General features: G+C 40.2%; 1 protein-coding gene across 4 annotated transcripts in view; it reads left to right on the forward strand.

Annotated features, from left to right (window-relative positions):
• LUBEL (Linear Ubiquitin E3 ligase) overlaps positions 1-21,802 on the forward strand; it is a 72,653-nt gene that overhangs the window by 23,625 nt on the left and 27,226 nt on the right. For 3 of the 4 annotated variants that reach the window (XR_015310404.1, XM_022830687.2, XM_022830690.2), the window contains exons 18-26: positions 5,156-5,347; positions 5,552-8,447; positions 8,873-9,028; positions 10,320-10,477; positions 13,854-13,950; positions 15,129-15,229; positions 20,421-20,594; positions 20,702-20,800; positions 21,164-21,253. Coding sequence is in view for 3 of the 4 variants with exons in the window: in XM_022830687.2 (XP_022686422.1) it covers positions 5,156-5,347; positions 5,552-8,447; positions 8,873-9,028; positions 10,320-10,477; positions 13,854-13,950; positions 15,129-15,229; positions 20,421-20,594; positions 20,702-20,800; positions 21,164-21,253 (3,963 nt within the window). In the remaining variant the exon portion in view is untranslated. Of the gene's footprint in view, positions 1-5,155; positions 5,348-5,551; positions 8,448-8,872; positions 9,029-10,319; positions 10,478-13,853; positions 13,951-15,128; positions 15,230-15,756; positions 17,256-20,420; positions 20,595-20,701; positions 20,801-21,163; positions 21,254-21,802 lie in introns of those variants that run through there. The other variant, XM_086967689.1, reaches the window with a different exon arrangement.

Here is a 21,802-nt window from a genome sequence, read left to right on the forward strand (position 1 = left end):
AACCTGTCTATAAGATTTTTCCCAACTGCTAAGAAATTTGGAGGTAAATTTAACTATAGTGCTACGTAAGTTGCATGTACTTCTGCAAAAAGCATGTTTCGCCGAAAAACCTTTTCTACAAAGAAAGAAAGTCTTGGAATCACAATTAGTGAGGCTGTCGATTTCTGCAGAAATCATTCATAAATATACCCTTCTAATATATTATGCTTATCAAAGCCACCCATAGGATGTGAAGACTTCTTACGTTCTAACGTTCTAGTCGGTTAATTGATCACCTATAATTACATACCGAAAGTTTCGAAATAAGAAGCGTTTCGAAGGTTACCGAAAAAAAAAACAAATACTGGTAGCATTCTCTCGGCATCTAATCGTTACGCAACGTTCTGCTACAACGTAATTCATAAGACTAATTTTTTAACTTTTATTAACTTACGTTTTGCTTTTAAATAAAATTAATTCGATGTAGCAGGGCATTTCAGAAAAGCTCAAGTTAGCTTAACCTTAGCAAACGGCAGAATGGGTAATATGGACGGCAAGCAAAAATGTTCCTGTCAATGGTACTTCAATAATAAGATATTTGTGAATGTTTTCTTTACGAGAAGTCAATCCATGCCATTTGCAAGGCAGCCTCTCCTGCCCACACAGCAGGTGATTGTATTAAGGCTTATTAGAGGAGAAAGAGCTTGACCCGTCCCCTTTCATACGTTTGAAGAAATAGGGCTACGGACGACTGTTTTGTCCAGCGGGGCTGAAAATATCTGTAATTCCGTTTCTTTAGAGCCGATACGAGTGCTAGCACAGAGGTTTGATGCTGGTCGCGTAAATAGCAATTTGTTTCGCAACATGGTTTTGCCTAGAATGTAGCTTAGCCATAGGTATTTGAACTACCTACACTCTATACCTATACCTCTATACCTATACCCTATATATATCCTATACTCTTCGAGAGATTTTGTGGGTTTCAAACGACAATAACTCGACACTGCGCCTCTGTCCAAAAGCGTCGAGAATTTTAGTTTTCGAAATATTGTGTCATCTTAGCTGCTAAACGTAATTGGAACTTCATAAACTGTTAACGATAACCGGGCTAATTTTCGAGTAGATAATAGGTTATAAGAATATGGGCAAAAATAGAATTTCTGTTTTTTGCTCTAAGAACAACTGGATGTTGTAAGGCCACAAAAAGTCTTTCACGTAGCACTACTCGAGCTGAAGAAGATGGCCATCTAGCAGGGTAAGCAAAGTAACTGAATGAAGTGAGCTCGAATAGTTATGCTCTTCAAATACGTATCAATATATCGCTCTATATATAACATGAAAGATGGGCTTAGTTAGGTAGTCCAGCACTCCTGCGTTTCAAAACCCCTCGCTTTTGGCATCTAAGGCAAGCCGATAAATACTCCGTTTAAAATGAACATTTGTCAAATATCTAGGAAGCAAAGCGAGAATTGGATGACAGATCATGCAATACTAACGGCTACATCAAAATGTTGAAGTGAATAAGGCAAATGACGGGTGGCCTTGTTGAGGTGCTTGCCTTCATGGCCAAATAGTTAGGCTATAGCTAAACTGTACGTACAACATGTTTTTACGGAAGAGGCGATAATATTGTCACGATCCGGGCGTTACGTGCTTACTCTACCTTGGAGCGCTGCGGTTTGTGCAGCTGAGTGAAGCTCACATGTCTGTACTGCTATGAAATGAAACCGACCACTTGTCAGCCCCTTCAAAATAACCTGAGACTTTTTCAGCTGCGGACTAACCAATAAAATATACTAGAGGAATATTTAGCTCTTGTTGATGCCTGACCCGCACATGTTAGAGATGAGAGGCCAGCAGCAGAGAATGATGCTAAGGGGCCATGAAAAACACTGAGTTTCTTAATTATTCTAATGAGCAAGTTTTTTTTTTACAGAGAAAACTTTATTCAACTAAACAAAGCTAAGTAATTCACTTCAGGGGATTAGCATAGAACGGTTGTGCAATTGTGCTACTAAATGTGTGCAAATTATGCAACGGCGATATAATGAACAATATTGTTTAGTATATGGGTCTATCACTTAGAGTGTACTTGTTTTTTGGCTTTTCGTAGATTTCACTAGTGCAACCTCATACAGGGTTCATGAACATATTAGATCCCATTACTTAATAACTGGAAAAATAAATTTACGTATAATTGAAAAATGGCTTGAAATTGATTTTCTAGTGAGCTAACTGGTAAAGGACAGCAATTGTTGTTACGAAGCAGCACTCTACTGCCTTCGAGTATTTTTTCCTATGTTTAATACCACAAGACAGTATAGACCTGAGCGCCTAAAAATTCTAGGGCTTTAGTGTTCAATAGGCAGGAGCAGTTGTTGTCAACAACAAGTATGAAATGGGAAAATAAGTTAAAAGTGGGCAGCACCTCTTTGCCCGTTTGGAGGAACACAAGTGCGCTCAGACTCATCCCATACGTTAACTTTCCAGCTGCCGTTCTGCAAGGATATCAATAAGCTGCTAAGGCATTACTTAGATCCGAATGTAAGAAGACAGCTTATTGCGTAGGCTTTACGTTATTTGACCTTTACAAACGGAGTTAGATATTGGATTTAGGCTATCGACAAACAAGAGGAGCTTATTGTTTATTAAAAAGGGACAGGTGCATTGATTGATTTTTAGAAGGCTCCGCTGTACGCAAAACATCATATTTGAACTCTCAAAAGGCTGTTTACTCAATTTAAAACTTTTTCGAAGTTTATTGGACAAACTAAACTTTACAATTCAGTTCTTCGGCACTCTCCGAAGCCGTTTCGAGGAGATCGATTGTCTTTATAGCGTAGAAAAGATTTCTATAAGGATTGTCAGCACTGAGGGAATGGAACCGACAAGTTATGAGAAAAATGGTAACTAAACAACACGGAAGTTTATTTCGGATGCACGTCTTGTTATGCTAAACTAGCAAGACTCTGAAATTTGTTTGTTAAAATTATGACATTCTGCGTCCCTTTCTATACAAACATTTAATTAGGAATCCTTTCATATTTAGCCACAGCGGCGCGTTACAGAAATAAAACACCGAGAACAAATACAGTCAGCTCTAATTTTCTTAGTCACTTGTGGAGCAGACAGACCGTAACACTACAAGGCGCCGTAGGGAGAAATAGTCTGCTGCAGCGCGGAACACGAACTTCAACAAACAAACGCGGACTTTTGAAATACGCCATTTGACATCTTTGTAGAAAGAGTAGCTTGAATTCGGGCTGCGAAATGATTCACCGAACGCCCTAGAGATATACGAATCACGGTTAGGGGGTTCGTCTAATGGAAGATACAACGTTTCTGACTCTCCGCAATCATTTCAGATGAGTACCTACCTCATTTACCTGCGCTAGATTAACGCATAATGTCGCCCCCTGAGGTCAGCCAATGTTGAATACGCCGTATTATATAAATGAAAGCTATAGACGGAATAGTCAAATGATGTACTAACTTTTTCCATAAAATTCACTACAGAATATAACAACCTTTAATCTATGAACAGACTACGATGTGAGGAGGAGCAATAATAATACGCTCATGATAAACCTATATTTAGATACATGTTATGATAACACGAAACTTTAAAGGACGTACGCCCGAGCGATTGGTGATCACCTTAGAGGGTAGCATTCAGTAAGATAATAACAATGTCGATAGATACTTGAAGATTTCTTGCCCCATTTATCTCTAATTATTGTCTCGAAAAACTCCCAAGGGACACAACTGTCGAGGCAACAACTACACTCTATTAAAATATAAATCTCCCACTTTAAAATATAAATGTTTAAAAGGAAGCTTTGAAACAGCGAGCAATTTCATGTTTCGTTACTTTTGTGTCTGACCACTTATTAAGAAGCCAAACCCCCGTCTCTGTCCTACTGAGTGCCAGAGCTCAATGACCTCGACGGGCTTTGTAGTCATTGCATTAATATAGCTAACTAAATTATTCTCAGATGTTTGAAGTCTTTTAGGAACAGGCGTTTCGACCGCATATTTTTCATATATTCAAATCGCTTACAGTGCCTGAAGAAATCTGACGTTCGATGAAAGGAATTGGTTCTAACCTGAGACGTAGAACTTCTCCGAATGAATGTAAAATACTGTAATCAACAAGCCTATTGCGGGCTGACTGTAATTCGTAGCAAAATGATAGGACGATAAATTATCTCATATCATGCATAGCAACAAACTAATGCACCATTCTCTATGCGAGTGGGTAGCCAATGGTGTTTGTAACGGAAAAAAGATGCCGGCATGTACAAGCAATATGCAATACAAAGCTGTACTGTTTTTGTACTTCGGTTTTGGCTGACCGTCAATGACGGTGCTGACGGACCTCAACTAATATTGCAAACATCATAAATAATCAGGCTTCGGGTAATGAAGACAAACTTGGAGCTTGAGTGCAGTATTGTTTGTCTACTTACGTTAGAAGATTAATCTCGTATCCAGATGCACGAAAATCGAACGTCGTAGACCGCTTTCTATTTCTAGACTTTCTGGTTCCGCTTACACACACCCAGAAGAACGTGAAAAGAAAACGTAATCCTGTGGTTACGCTTTGTTATACTAACTCTTATTATATATAAATTAGCATGATAAAGCCGGTTATTTCGCCGTGTTATTAAGGGGTCGTGTTATTTCGTTTCAAGCATTTGGCAGCATTATTATTACATTAGAGGTGAAATTAAACAATGGAGTACCAGCTGCTTTCTAGCGTCCAAGATGCTGGCCTTTGACGATAATAACAAGGTTTGATTACAAGGCATTAGAAGTTTCTTTAAGAGATTACCTAGCAAGTTGACAGCGCAGAGATTTAAGGGTTTCAGCTTTCTTGCTCCCTATAATTTTTAGGTCCTTGGTGGGAATTCGGCCTAGAGTGTTGCCTAATTTTCCGCTTTTGGAGTCTCTTGGATTTTCGAGCTACGGAAGCCGTGAAATGCGCGCCCTTCACATCGTCGCCGCGTTTCCTGCCGTTTGTCTAAGTTTAACCTTTCTGTATTATTTGATATCACGATCAAGTATTTAGCTTAGGGTAACTTGAAGTTGACGTCAATTCCGTATTTAATGCACACATCCTGGCAGTTCTAATGGGCTTAACACGTACACATGGTTACGATGGGTCTACTTACAGGTGTTTTGGCTGCAAACAAACTGGGCACACATAATCGAAACGGTAATTCATCTGGCAAATTCGTATGTAGCAGAGAACGCCTTGGAGAACGTGGGTCAGCTCAGTGTGATGGAAGCCCAAGCGGCCTTGAGGCGACAGCGAGGAAATGTTTGGAACGCCGTACTTGACTCCGTGGAGAAACGTCAAGCAGTGGTAATATTTTGCTTACAAGTGTTAGACTTTGTATTTAAATACATCTAGCCAGCTGATACAACATGTTTGGCCGTCGTGCGCTAAACCAGACTTGACATTTGAAGTAATAACCATGGTCAACATAGTGTATGGCCTAGAGCATAAACGTGGGCCGAAGAACGACTGTATAATACGCAAATCTGTTTGATATTATCCCCTTATTAGTTCCAGGAAATTGCGACTAAAGGTCCTTTTAAACCAGAGGATATTCTGCAAGAACTGCTCGCGGCCCAAGGAAATATAGACCAGGCAGTGGCCCAGCTCAGTAATAATGCGATGAACGCATTTCTTGTCAAGATGTATGATGCTAATAACAACGGACCATCCGGCAGCGAACCAGCTTTGAGTCGAGCGAGCAGCGAGAATGACGTTACTCCCGATGAAAAGATCGCTTTCTGGTTGCGTAACGCTGAACCATCAGCAAACAGCGGTTCTTCGGTAATTTCATCCAGCTCTGAAAGTCTCAACCTACTGGCTGGACCTGACCTACAACTTCACAAACTAGACCAGCTTATGATGAAGCGGCATATGCAAAAGAAAGAGGAGACTCGCTACAGGAAATACAAAGAGCGAATTGCCTATACCAGACAGCATCACAAAAGGGCGATGGTAGCTGAAACTGGCTATTTTAAGAAGAATCCACGATCCTTATCATCCATGTCAGCTTCCTCAGTCGACCAAGCGTCATCTGTCACTAGCAATTCAACGAATATTGAGAAGGTCATTGAGCAACGCATCCAAAATGGCATTAGCACTATTTTGTCAGCCATCAAAACGGCTTTTAATAAAAACAACGATATGTCGGCCCAATCAAATGAGGATAACGGTGCCGTTAAAAATGAGGGAAGACAAAGTTCAAAATCTAGTTCACCCAAATCTTCGAGAGACAGTGGAGGTGATGTTGAATGTGGAGAGGAAAAGTGCAATGATGATTCTGCGGAAGTCACAAGACCTAAAAAAAACAAAGACGTTTCAAGCGGCAATAACGCAAATGACACCGACAAGAAAGACAAGGCAAGAGGTACCAGACGGTGCAAGAGATCTTTGCCAAAACATAAGGTAACGGACATGGAATCGGAACCGGAGAAAAACGACGACAAATTCGTCCATGAGAATCCTACACCGAAGATAACCGCCAGCCAACGGGTCCAAACTGCTATGAACAGTGATAATGAAGAAGGCCTAGAGGCGACGAAAAGTAGAAACCATGATGCTAACGAGCAAACGACCGGAGTTAGTTTAGAAGGTGCGTCTACCGCTACCGGTGCTGACAACACAACGGAAGATAGCGATGAAGTCGACGACAATGACTATTCTGAACTTGAACTCGCGGTTGCAACCGTTACACGAGCGGTAGTTGTATCACCTTTTGAGGTACGGATGAAGGGTAGCGCAAAGTCACAGGATTCAGATGACAGCGAGGAATTTGAGGAAGCTTCCGATTTTCTTGATCCTTCTATTGTGCATAACCCTGAAATTCATCATGAGGACATCACAAATCCAGATAAGGATCGTGACACTTCAGCAAGTCCAGTGACTTTGAATGATGTCAATCAAGGCGTCGTTGAAGGGAGCTCAGCCGCGAAACTGATTGTGGCGGTTAAAGCTGATAAATCCAAGCACTCAAAGGTTGCTCCTGACCCAGCTTCGCCAATTGATACCCACAAGATACGTACCTCGAAGGTCGAAAGCTGTAAAGCAGGCCCGACGACTGATGCGGCGCATCACCAGGTCGAAGGTACTCCGGGGCAACAACTACAAAAAGAGAAGCGTCAGTATTCCCTTGATGAAAGAGATGATAAAAAGTCCGAAAATGGAGCCGAGCATGAAGCCAATATAGAGGAAGTGCCACTGCTTAAATTACCTCAAACTTTTGAAAGTAACGAGGATGAAAATAGTGCTACGGTTATAGCCGTCACCGAATCCCAAGTAGAAAACGTTTCCGAGATCACCTCATCTTCTAACCCTTTACTGAGTCTTACTCTCCCTGAAGAGGTAGCAGATATTCGAGATATTGAAATTTCGAGTCAGGTGGTTGATTCCGGAGGCTCCAAGGCGGGTGCAAATCCAGCCAAGGATCAACACCAAAATCAGACTCCGTTAATTAATGATTCCGGAAACGCTATATCGGATACGAGGACAACCGAATACGAGGACTTCAAGGAACAAATCGTTGAGCAAGCCGACAGCAAAATTATAGAGGACTTTCTGGGACAACAGGCCGCATACTGGGAGGAACAGGATCGTTTGGAGCGGGAAGTGACCGGTGGCGATGCAAATAAAGAAATACACAACTCGGATTCGGCCGATGAAAATATGCGAGGTGACTATGACCTGTATGAGGATGAACTTGGAGTGAAAGGGTATGTAGCAGACGAGATTTCAAAGCACGGATTTGAAGAGAGCGTTAACGATACGATAAACCTCCCTGATGATCAAAATGCTTCGTTAAGTGTTGGCCGCACGAAGAACAGTAAAATAGCTGAGTCAGAAAATCCGCATTTTGCTAGTTCCGTATTTAATGCTCCTTCTACGGAAGAACTCCAACCTTCTGCTATGTCAGAGTTGCCGAGCCGAAAGCATGACGATAAAGAGGACCTCATTAAGACGCCAGTCCCAACAGTTCAATCCAATAGGAATACAGATAGGAATACTGTAGCCGAGCTTCCATCGTTTAACAAAACTGCGGCCACAGTCAGAGATGAGCAAATCCCAAGTGACTCCATAGAAGCAAAGAACAAGCCTGATAAACGGGAGTTCATAAAACGGAAGGTAGCGTTGACTGATTCACCGGACGTATCCGCTACTGTGTTGAATAGCTCTGCCCCACCCGCCGTGTCAGTTCATGTAATTCCAGAATCTGCGAAGCCAACTGCACAGAAAGACGGACACGACTCTAATGATTATTCGGATGTATCAGGTGATGAGAGTGACGCTGCCATAAAACGAACTCAAAATGACCTCGCCAATCAGGCTGCCATGATGAAGGTGATTAGAAGATCTCTCGAAGATTTGGCCCATTTTGGAGGCAAACCTCAAAAAATTGCGTCCAAACATGTCGGTACGTACCTTTAAAAGCGGGTCTTCGTTTAGGTCTTCGCCTTAGGCATTCGTCCTGGATAGTCGAGTTGAATTTATGTATTTATATGGTACGTATATTATAAAATAGATGGCACAAAAAAGATGGCAAAAAAAAAAAATCTTTTTTATATTCACCCTTAGTTTTAATGTGAACAGTGGCTTCTGAACAGGATGCTTGTAAAGTAATAAACGTTTTGGCCGATACGATATTATCAGCGTCCATAAAACACAGAGTTAGTCTTAATATATCTATAGTTTCCAAATTATATTTTTTCAATTAAGTGTACCATGCCGTATACGCTAATGGATAACATATGAGTGTAGGTAAATAACGACTGTTTGTTGATAGGTCAATGATTTGTTTCTATTTTACCGTTACTTATATTGAACCGCTAACGATCGCAGTGTATCGAAGGCCATCGATTCGTCGTCGCAGTACAATTGTAATCGTTGATCGAGGCGATGGATTCGGCCGATTTCCAGGCGGCGATGCCATCATCATTAAGCCTCAACGCAGATTGGAGACGGCTGTAAGACTGTTTGGACAAGATCTCACGAAAGGTAATTACCTATCATTGTCTTACTCCTATATCCTATCCTAATATGTAGCCCTCTCAAGCATTTTGCGGCAAATATACATTGCTAAAATGGCATTTGTTGTGGTCCATCCCATTAAAACTGCAGTAGTACACTATTTCGTGTAAATATACGGAATAGAGTCACGGTTGGCCTGCATGAAAAGTACGTTGGAATTCGCTAACCGTAGAACTTCCCAGGGACGGAACCGAAGATTTAGCGACTTGTAAAAGGGCGGTCAACTGTTTATGGTTGCTCGATATGGTATCGGGATCTTCCAAGACCTTACCTCGAGCATGTCCTTAAATACTTCTAGGGAAGGTGTCAATTAAATCAAACGAAAGATCCAATTGCATGCTTGTACCATAGTAGCTGCATGTATGATATTTCAAAGGCCGTTGTGTGGACACGATGGCTGTACGTCTACGTGCATGCATATGAAGCAGGTGGCTGCTGACAAAAGACTTAACGGCCCCCTGGTACAGGTTACATTGAAGTAACATAAATAACAAAATACAGCAGTGCACCAGATCACTTACTCTCTTTTCTACTGGCCGTATAAGAATCAGTGGCTAGATAGAGATTCTTCTGCGTAACCCTGTACACAGCTGTTATATTGGGTTGTACAAAATCTACATTCATGCCCACACTAAGCTATTGTCATGTTTATGGTGGTGAACCCCGAAGCGCGTTTTTCAAAGAAATGTGGGTTTTTAATGCGGATAAAGAAATACTGGAGTCATATGCCCAAAGCACAAAATTTAAGTTGAAGGATGAGAAAATCCAATCTGATCGGCGACTAGCGCTAACGGTCCAAAGGACATTCTTGCGACTGGTCGAACATGTAAGCGACCAAGCGTCTTCATGATAATTAATGTTCTCTTGCCGTAGATCGCGTGTCCGTAACGTTATATTGGCGCCGATCTAAGTAAGGGCGTTAGACTTGCCAGCGTTTCTAAGGTTTTAGCTAGTAATTGGCGCCGTATTAAGATTTGTGTTAGCTTCCCTTCGAAATTATTGTTTCGGTTGCCACTGTTATCAGTTATACTGGAACGTTCATTACAACAGGGTTCATTAATCTGTTGGTAATTACTTTATTTTATCTAGCTAATAGCTTTTCTAATTTAGTATAAACATTTATACTATCAATGACAGTGTCGGCAGGAGGTAAGGCTCGCCTAGTTTATCTATTCATTTTTTTCCAAGATAGTATATATAAATTGCTATACTCGTATGAAAATCCCATGAAAAATTGCCGTTACTGCAATTTTCAAAGGATTTCGTAATGAGGTCTCATCTTGTTCGAGAGGACTTATGGCAGTGGTGAAGAAATCCCGCACACAACCCCCTCCACAACGTCGTGTCAAAGATGCAACAGTACTTCAGGAGAAAAACCGGGCCCCTGTGAGCTCGGTAAAACAAAAAGAGTACAAGGTAGGTGTTCCACAGTCTCTAGACTTCATCGATCAAATATATATATTACATATACTGCTTGTGTTTAGTGTTAAAGTCAACAACAAATCACAACGTATAGTAAGGACTTTTAATTATTGAACGTATTATCCCGGTAACGCGCGCCCTCAGCATTGACGCTAGCTGAAACAGTAGCTACCCTTAGCACAAAAGGTACTTACGTCTGATAATGAACTGAAGGACCTGATAAACTGAAAACGAGTTCGATTTTTAACATATTCGGTGTTGCATACCCTTTGGCAAATTGGCCACGGCTTTAAAATGTTTAATTTGTCTTAGTAAGTGAACAGTTGATTGACGCTGTCACTAGATTAATTTTAATATATAAAATTTACGTATTTTTCAAAATTGATACGTATAAGAAGTTCACTATTAGCGACAATAGCGTGCCTAGACCATGTACTTTTTTTTATTTAAATACATGTGTGTGACCTAAGATGCCTACCTTCAATAAATTTCCATTCGTTTATGAAGTTTTACGTGAGTATAATCAACACACAATGTGTAATATTCCCGTGCTCGAATATATTGGTATTTATATATTAAACATAAGAAAAAAAAAAAAAAGCTGCCAGCGTGGAAGTGTTTTAAAACAACCCAATCTTATTATCTCACAACGGGTGCGGCTAGTAGAATGAATGTTGATACTTTCCTATTTTGACTTTTACGTTTTTCCCAGCTGTTAGAAATACTTTGGATAAATTTTCCCATATATTTGAATACCGTGTGCAAAGCTGCAAACGAACAGATACGTGGATACATTTTGAACCTCTTCATCATTGTACCATGTACCTACTTACACGCTGTAACCCCCCGCGCTTCTAACGGTATAATATTTAGTATTAGCTATGTCCTAGCCATCGTTATGAGCGCTGTTTACCATACGCTCGTATGGTATGACTGCTTCGAAGCAGCTCCTCGACAAGTCGGTCTTAGTTCATTCTTTCGAGGGCTGGTTTCATTAAAAAGCATCCGACATTCAAATAAATTTGATGCTTATTCATCCTGGTTTTGTCTGCCCCGGTGGGAGAATGTAGCCGTGAATACTGTTTTTTTGTTTCCTGGCAAATCTCTGAGAAACAATGGCCGAAAATGGGAAACTACTAAACAAGCGTCCGCTGGCTTTTTTTTTGTACAGTTAACTGTTGACTTGAGGCTCTATAGCCTACGATAGGCATGCGAGAGTTCCTATTCTTTTAAAGATATCCGCTATGGCTAAACTGAAGTTAAATAATTAAGCGGAGAGTTTCTAGGTCAGGTTAGCTTCGCGAAATTCAAGGCTACGCTTGTAAGGCTTTGCCCCCAGAGGAGAGCAAATACAGTTTGTTTGATTCCACTTTGATCTTACATGCACTTAAGTCCAGTAGGCACGCGTCTAACCGTAGACGTTGTTTGAAGACGTTGGGCACTTACGGCACACGTGTGTAGACAATACAGACAATCTAGTTTAAATCCATGGTAGTCCAAAGATAGTTAAAATCTTCGTCTGTAGGTTATTTTCAATAAACAGCATCATCAAAACACCCACTTTGGACATAGACGTGTTTTTACTGATATCAAGGTAAAATTCTGAGATTTGAAATACAGACACTCCCAGCGAACGCCGCCGCCTCTTATTCTATACGTTCTAAACGGAAGACCAGCTATTAGCTCAGGTCTATAATATTCAATTATTTCGTGACATCAGTTAGTATTTTCTTATACGCTGCTATGTTTGTATGATTTGCTATGTTTTCACTAGACATAGCTTGCTTGTTTACTGCCCTGTAAGTTGTAAACATTTTCCTTTGGAATACATATCTATATTTCAGTTAAAAACGCATGGACGCATTGAATATGTAATAGCATGGCATTGGTGGCGAGGAAGGGCATAATTTTCTGTCGGTAGACGTCTATTCTGGTAGACATAATGACAATAATCGTGTTGTCGAGCTCGGATCTACAAGGTCGTTTCCGTCGTGTAGAGTTTTTAATTTCAGATTCGCAGCTGTTCCCTACTCTAAGTTATGTATTGTAAAGAACTTTCTAGAACTCCCTTCTCCGTGTATCCCGGTGTTCTGCCTGCCCCCTGTTCAGGCGTGAACGAACCTGTATCCGTCGATTTAGTGAGTCACCCAATGATATATCGGCCAGCAAAAGCTGTTGGGTCGGCTATAATGGTGTCGTCCAAAGAAGAAGAGGTCTCTGGCCAGGATGTTTGTTCCCATTCTTCTCGTTCGTTCAGCTACTTCATCTCGCTTTGTCATTGAGTCTTTCAATCACGCCTACTTCCTTTTTGTTCAATTCATTCGGTTGCAGTTGAGAGGTGGAATGTATACGAGCGAAATTCTGATAAGCTATCGATTCTCGTCAGGGTTAGCTTGTTTTGTCGAGCCACCCGCGTCGACGATTCGCACAAATACACTGCAGGCGGCTTTAGATATATATGCCACTCGGGTGCGAGAGAATAGATTGGTTAGGCGGTAGGCCGGACGAACGTCTGTTTGGGTGATAGTTTCACTTGTCCTATGTGTGAACGGCACACATGCCACCCGTATGGACTCTGCATGAACGTGCTGTTCAACAGGAAGCGACTCGACCGTACGGCCAGCTGACTGGCAAGCGTCCATGAGATATATAACGGGCCATGCATACATGGAACCCGAGTACATTAGTGAGTGAATGAAGTCCTAGAAGAGTCCTAGAGAATAGCTAGCAATAGCTTCCTGTTTACTTGAAGCAGTTACAGGACACAATATTTAAATATTTTTCCTATTAAAGGGTTAGCTCCGAAAAATGTTTTCGTATTGTTTTAGAGCCGTTTGCTTGACCGGTCGATGTAGCATAGTTGTTTTCTTTAACATAGAAGAAATGTACCTCGTAAACTGGCGATGGACGTTAAGCACAGGACAAAAACAAAACAGTTCTTATTTATGTAATGCATCTTCTAAATTGAGACAACAAATAATTTAAATGAAATAGCACAAAAGAAATTCCGCCTTCAGGAGGGCAGATCCTGTCAGTTCGTAAAAGCGCGTCCTTGACTGGTAATTTAACGTAAAGACGCTTCAAATGCACAGTTTTTCTCTGCTTGTTCATTACTAACACAATTATGTTGTCTCGTGTCAGAGCCCCTGTGACTTAATTTGAAACGATAACATGTATCACAAGTTTGCCTAGTCCTCAGCTTTGGCTTCCTCTCGATACGGCGTTTACGTTAACTCTCTGACTGCACATCTTTAGAACGGCGTCATACTTCATTTACAGGCGATTGATTATCCATTAATAGTTTATTTTCCCCGCGTTTCTCAATGCCCCCCAAATAAACAATGACTTTATTTCTGTGTTGAAATCACAGGAGAGGGCTCACGAGCTGCTCAAATCTGGAGTGGTGGAAAATATGGAACAGGCCCAAATAGTTGCAGAACTTGTCGATTTGAAGTTCGACCAAGACGGTAGGTTATCAATATAGAGAACACACTATCGACATTGTGACGCATTGGTTAATATGAAAATTATTGAGTACGCTGTATAATCTTTGGGGGAAACGTAATCCATTTCATATAGTCTAAATGGCGTCTTTTTAACAAACCGCCTAGGTTTCAGCTTAAATATACATGGTTATTAAATGGTCATGGAATCGGCTTTCGAACTTAAAAAATGCTGAAGTTCGCTGAGTCGTAGGCAAATCTCTCTGCTTTGAGCTACACCATATTCTAGCTTTGACTAATTGAACCTTCATACTCTACTATTATTTGTATATACATAATGTACAAAACAAAATTCTAATACGTTTATGCTATATAATACAGAAGCTTGCTTGATGTGTTGAACGAGACCTAGTTTGCCTTACTTGTGGTTTCCGGCCTTCATATGCCTTCCTGAAGTTGATCGACAGCTAGGTTACCACTAGCCTATTGTAAGAATTTCATTGCAAACTCCCTAGGCTGTTGTCTCCTAAAATATATATATATATATATATATAGCATTGTATATTTGCATATGGTTGGTGCAAATATAAAGCTGCTTTTCTAAGTTATCGCTTCGCTGTTACATGAACTCGCAGTTACACGTTCAAAATTGCCAATATTTATAATTTTAAAATTAAATATGTGTGTGGTGTTTGTTCGTTGCAATAGAATGTTGTGTAACCCTTTAAGTTAAATGATGATAAAGTTAGTGTTTATTTGGATTGCATATATGTATCTGTCACTAAATAATATATAATTATAATATTAGTTTACTAGAAATATCCATAGCTTCTATATTGCTTGTATGATTTATTGTACCAGTTTAATACTCGTCTTTATATTGCCTTGTCTTCGACCAAGAAAGTTGTTAACGTATTAAAGGCTAAACTTTTATTAAGCCTTCCTCGTCTGCTAGGTCAATTGTTTTACATACGTATATATATAACTCCTTTCGTACTTCTAAGGCTCGGTGGCGAAGGCTCAGAGAGCCTGTAGCCACGGACGAAATAAATGATTAAGTAGTCGTTGGCTGGTACCACTTTAGGGATCTATGAGGATTTTTCGTGGCGTAGAGTTAATTGGCTTAACTTGTAGCAATAGACATTCAATCGAGTGGGATGGATATGAGGTAATATCTGATATTCGAATTCATTCTCTTTCAGATGCCATATTGGCGTCGGAAAATACAGATAGCGTCTATCAGGCAGTTGTATTCCTTCAGCAGGAGTGTAACATTTGTGTGGGCACGTATCCAATGAGTCAGGTTGGTATAATTCTACATGCATGTAGAACTGTTCGGTTGCTACGATGTATAAAATAAATATAATTTGAGATCCGAAGTAGCTGTCTGGATTGGAAGTGAAAGCAATCGTCAGGGTGGCATCATATTGATATCAACAATTGTTTAATACAATGTTATCATAATAGCTACTATGCGTAGGTCGAAAATAAACAAAATTATCATTGCAGAATTATTTCACAAAATGACTCCGTAGGATGATTTGGGTCTAGACGAGTGGAGCAGCTAGATAAACACAAACTAAACTTTCGTAAGTTGGCATTCAGTGATCATCTACTGTTTTATTATGTGGGACATTCGTGTTTGAAGTCTGTTGGTAGTCCCTGAAGTATTATTGTTTGAGACTCTCATGTGAACACAGGTTTACTTCATGCAATCGTAGCTATGTACATTAAAAGCTTTCGTCGACCGTTGGGGTAATGTGCTCAGAAATAGCCCCCGGTTCTATAAACTTGTATGATAACGCTATTTCTTCGTCAACTGTTTTGCAGTTTGGGAAGATGATAGTATCTTTTTTCGATGATACACATAAACGACCCGTGGGTCTCCGGATCAGTGTGTGTTGCCATGCATAAACAGAGGCATACACACTCGCCTACTGACAAACCCCAAATTCGCAGAGACAAGATAAGAATACATAATGACAACTTTTCCGTAGCGCGTTCGGACTTTAATTCTCCACCGAGTGAATGCGTACTGTGAACGAGGATCAAGGTATTTTTTTTTTGTAGAACTTTGCAACGTACATGTTTTGTCAAGTTTACCAGTAATACTATAATCCAAGAAGTACACTTCTTGTCCTGTACCTTGCGAAACTTCTACTTCGTCGACAGCTTCCAGATGATCTAAGCATAAATCGTACTAAGTATCTTGCGTACTTTTTCCTGTTGCGCACTTATTCCTTAATGAAATGCTTTAGAACGTTATTTGTACAGATCGTCATTATTCCTAAATTCTTGAATCTATTCGAATAATCAAATCCCAAAAACGTATTTTATGTGTGACAGTTTTTTGGACGCATTGGACGCGTTTTCGTCTTCAACGAAGGCGGCAGGTTTTTCAGTCTCGTCCAAGGTTCCTTGAATCAAACACGTACACGTATTATATGTGTCAAAGACGCGTTATTGACCGTACAGCGGCGCAGACGCTTGTCTTCCATTCGCATTCGCAGTTGTACATTGCTCAGAATAGAACATTCTTCGAGGGCCCAAGACAGCTAACCTTGAGTGTCTCTGATGTTTTTTCATAGGGATTTTACATTACGAAAGTTTCTACTAGCTTCTTATGATGTGTTATAGACCGGTGTATTTTTCCGAGTAATCTTACGTGCCTTATAACATAAGTTACGAAGACATGACGTCCAACATTACCGTTGGATTTCTGAAGCAGCAAGACAGGCGATACATGTGACCGCAATTAGCTAATTAAGTTTGTGTGGTGAATATATACTTAATTGGAAACAACACTCGTTGACTAAGCTCTACAGTATTGTATATAAATTGTCTAACGTGTATAGTCTATGTTGGAAGTAGGAGTGTGTTAAGTCTATAATAGTCTGTAGGTAGGGGTTGTAAAACGCGAATGAGCTTTCGAAATAGGTTCGAAAATAGACTTAATCATGTTGGTCCTAGCTACGGCCCAGTGGGTTTTTAACATATTGATTTGAAATTGTAGAATACGAGTAAAATGTGAAAGAGAAGCTTGTCCTGCCGACACAATTCCTACATTACATTGGTAGTTACAAAATTATGTTCCATTTGCCAACACGTGACCGGGTTCGATGCTAACTTAAGGCAGGTAACGTAAAGAGATGCACCTACCTAGTTTTATGAACTTAAATGTTAAATGTACATTGTAAGAAAGCAGGTCTCGCAACTCAGAAAGAGAGAGATTCATTTGTCTTGAAATGATGGCCTGCACTGATGTGAATGAAGACCGGCGCAGATAGGCCAAAAGCGTATCAGGCATCTTAGCGGAGCAGTCATGCCAATACAAGGTGCACCAAAGTGCTATTACAACTAGGAAGGAGAAACACGTAAACTACCTGGACACTATAATGGTAAAACACTGTCTCAAAGGCAAAGTTTGTGGTCCGCCTTACACACATCCGTATCTTTTAGATGAACCTAAGCGTGTCTTGTAGCAAACGTTTTTCCAGTTTACGGAGATAGGCGCAGACGGCAACGGTGAAAGTTCAGAGAAATTTTAAACGGTAATCGCTTTTCTTCAGTTTTAAACTTGGACCACGGACTATGAAAAAATATCAACAAGCAATGTGCCAACACTTAACGCTTGGTGTTTTTCAATACTGTCCACTCAAAGTTAAACTTACTAATCACATGAGTCCTCACTATGTACCTGAAATGCGGCTAAACTACTCGAGATGAGAAATGTTACAAGACCATTGACTTTGTTTGTTAGTAAAACCATTTTAGCTAATAGACCGATATCTGTAACTTAGGTAAATATTACTTAGATAAAAGTTCAGGCATTGCAAAGACAGTACCGTTCAGTAACTGCGTGGAAAATAAGAGCAAGAACTCGTGAAGCCTATTCAATTAGTTTTAGTGGAAATGTGATTAATTATAATTATTTTTGGTTTTTTTTAAATTGCTCATTTTCGGATTTCGAGATAAAATTAAATTAGCCACGTTTTCAATATATATCTATATATATATATATATATATATATATATATATATATATATGTGTGTGCGTGTGTGTGTAAGACAGAGAAAAAAGTACGTAGAGGCACGCGGTCTAGAAGTTTCAATTGTTCAACGCTAAATAGGAAAATTATGAATCCAGTCCCTAACAGACCGTTTTTCTCTAGTCCGCTTAATGGTTACAGGGAAGACAAAAATATGGACTGAGAATTTTCGAAAATATCTATTTGCCGCTCGTTCTCCAGGACACATACGACGTAGCGTGCTGACGTTGCGCCTTCTATGTGACACTCCTTCTACGCTCACTATAGTTATTTTCCATAACTATCGTTAATTAATGTCGTGTCGATACTCGTTGAATAGATGGTTTGGCATCTATAGCAATCACTCTATAAACATCACACACTTATTAAGTATGCTCCTTAAATTTCGTTCAACATAAACACGGACTATTTCTTCAGAGTATCCTACGCTCTATCCGTTTCTACATCAATCGTTCCCCGCATACAACATATACTCGTTCTACGTCGATAGCAGTCAGTATCCTAAGGCTTCTTACACTCATTCCAGCATCAGTAACAGTTACTTTTTTTCAATATGCTACCCTAATATAAAGCCGGTCAGATCTGACCTAGCGCGTAGATGGGCCGTTACGACCCTAGATCACAATATAAATAGATTTCAAGCAAACGAACCGAGTGGCTTGAGTAGGCCTTGAAATAGCGCTCTGCGCTAACGTGCGCAGTGGAATAGGTCAGAATCAAGAAGAGGCCCTTGTGTTGGGGAGAAGCAACACGATGTCGGTCTTACGGAACATCAACCGTGCGTATGTCTCACGCCTGCGTCTGTTCTGACGAACGTGCAGGGCACGTTCGTTCGTTAAGGTGGCTCGCATCTACGAGAGACGCATTAACGCGTCTAACTAATGGATAGAGCACCACAGCGAGAAAGTGGGAACCAACGTATTGCCAGAACAAACCCCACAGCATAACTTTTTTGCTGCAGTCGAGAAGTGTACTAACAAAGATTGAGACTAGAGTGACGTTACAGACTAGGCTAAGGCAGAAAGAACATGTATCTAAATATAGAGATTCTGGTAAACTAGTTCGAGTCAGTATATGCCCAGCGGCTCCAATTGACTTAATAGAAGTTTCACTACAGAAAATATAGTTGACAGCCATTATGTATGACTTTCTAAGGAAATATTCACGGTGCGAAAGAAATATCGCCTTTAATAGTAAAGCGCTGCTTTTCATATATAAATAGTATAGAGATCTAATATTGGACTCACACTTCAGCCTACTTTTCTTTTCGCCTTTGGCTCCTTCTACCTGTAAATCGAGTAGTTGTACTCAACCCGCTTACGGAAGTGAGCTCGTGAAGCAAGACGCAATTACGCAATGCTAACGGCTCCGCTATGCGAAATTTAGTCCAAAGTTTTTTTTTTTTGTATTTTTTTATATAGAGAGAAAAAAAATGCCTTGAGCTGTTCTTTTTTCTGGCTGACATGACATGACATAACGTGTCAGCTACGAAATAAAAACACAAAATCTGATGAAACTGTCTGTACGTGATATACAAACAACCTTCCGAACAGCTACGATATCTGTAGTGTTGCTTCTTCAACCCAAATAAGACTGTACGCGTAAAAATACGCATATAGAAGTATGTTTATGCAACTTCTATAAAAAAAAAAAACACCAAAAAAAAAAGAAATTTATAAAACACTCGTAATGATTTATTGGTTTTCCCCGATGTCAGAAATACCGTCACGCAGTTATAGTAGATTCGCGGGATATTTTATTTTTTTTGCTATCTATCTATTGTAAAACTCACGTCCCAGACAGCGGAATCTTTATATATTAGGAATATTTGTATATGCAGTTTTTTAGTCGTATTACATCATTGCATAAATACGTTTTTATCTTTATGTGAGAGCATTGTATATTGAGCAGTTTCCCGATCCCTCTATTTCCAAAACGCTAATATATCAAAGTGTGACTTAATATATCATCAACTGTAAACACTAAGATCTGGAGTTGGTTAAATCTAAAGTTCGTTCTCGGAATAGTTATTCAGTTTTTTTTTTTGAACGTTTTTAAGGACCTGTCAGTGTTTTCTTCCAGGTTTTCGATGGCCTAATCTGGTGCCCTTAGTCTATAGTCGTATTCGTACGATATAAATTGATGTTTATATCTAATTATATACTGTACGTATGACATCGTTCTATGTTAACGATTGTGCGAAAAGGTACGTCATACGATATAAGAATTGGGATACCTATTACCATTTATTATATTTTTTGATCGGCAACGGTTACTGGACCTTGAATAATTTTTGATTGCGCATATATAATGCGGCGCCGACAATTCATGAGTCTGCTATGCAAACAAAAAACACATCTCGTTATGTGGCTGTACGGGTGTATATGTTTTTGCTGTAAATTTATACATAGATTGGTTCCTTTTTGCTTGGCAATGGAAACGCAGATGGTGGCTCTACTCCAATGCCCCCATGTTGCTTGTCGAGAATGCCTCCAAACGTACTTCACGATACAGATCCGTGAGCACAACATAAGTGAATTGCGTTGCCCCTTCTGCCGCGAGCCCGACCTAGCCGACGAGAAAATCGAACAGAATTATTTCAGCAATATGTCTGTTTTGGTGAGTTTTTTATAGAGGACAAACGATAATCGATACCATTATCATTACTTATTGTATAAGAAATGCATTAAGATGGATCCTCTCTAGCTAACCTATCTGCTTTGCAGCTGAAGGACCTGTTGGATAACGAGACGTTTGAGCTGTTCCAGAAAAGACTTGTTGAACGAGCTCTTATGAAGGACCCAAATTTCTGTTGGTGCCCTCAGGTTTGTCACCATTACTATTTATGTTTTGAACCTACTTCGATTCGGCAAAGTCTCCGTTCTTTTCACGCGTCTATATACAATATATAGCCTTTTGCATCATGAGCGTTAATTATTATAATTTACCCGTATCTTTGTAGTTATCGATAGCAATTCAATAACTATTTCTAGCGAACTTCACAATTAAACGACATTTACCTGTTATAAATAGAGAGCATAAATAAATGCACGGTAGAGCTTTAGTATCGTCAGCCCTCAAGGGGGCGTTGTATCGTCGATGTTATCGTTGCATTTATTGGTTTGTCTATCACTCTAATATGACCCAACTGAAACCTGGATTCATTTTGTACCATTTTTGGCTGACAGTGCTCGTCGGGCTTTATCACTGTACCCGAACGGAGGATGGTAACGTGCCCAGACTGCAAAACAACGATGTGCTCTGCTTGCAGGAAAACGGTTAGTATCTTGTGATTGCATAGATGCATGAGAAATTCGTCCTCGTTATAGCGCAGTGTGTAACGTGTTTTCCTGCTAAACATCGGAACATGATGGTCTAGGTTCGGATGCGGGCGTGGCTTGTTTACATGATTTTAGTTATACACCCGGCCACCGTCAACTCGGGAAACCTGCGTGGGAATTTCTGGACAACCTACTCCATGCATTGTCGTTGGAGATGACCGTCTGACGATGAGATCTATTCATGATTTAATCACAGCTGTTAATCAAAGGCCGATTAGAGCTCGAAGGGTGACGCCAGTTTGTATACAGTATTTATTTAAATAGGGCCAACCCATACATAGTACGCTGGCCAACGAAGCAGGTATCATATCTGATAGATGAGTCCGTGTTATGGGCGAAGAGCAGGAAATGTGTTTCATGGTAATTGTTTCTTCTAAAGGATAGACCCACAGTGCTCCTGCAAGACCACGCTTACTTGAGCCTCTCACCAGCCTTCAGGGCGCTAAGTCCCTGTCAGTTGGCCGTGCTCGATCTAATGAGCTAATA

Source organism: Varroa jacobsoni, unplaced genomic scaffold, assembly GCF_002532875.2.
Source record: "Varroa jacobsoni isolate VJ856 unplaced genomic scaffold, vjacob_1.0 scaffold_287, whole genome shotgun sequence".
In the NCBI taxonomy this organism is placed as follows: domain Eukaryota; kingdom Metazoa; phylum Arthropoda; class Arachnida; order Mesostigmata; family Varroidae; genus Varroa; species Varroa jacobsoni.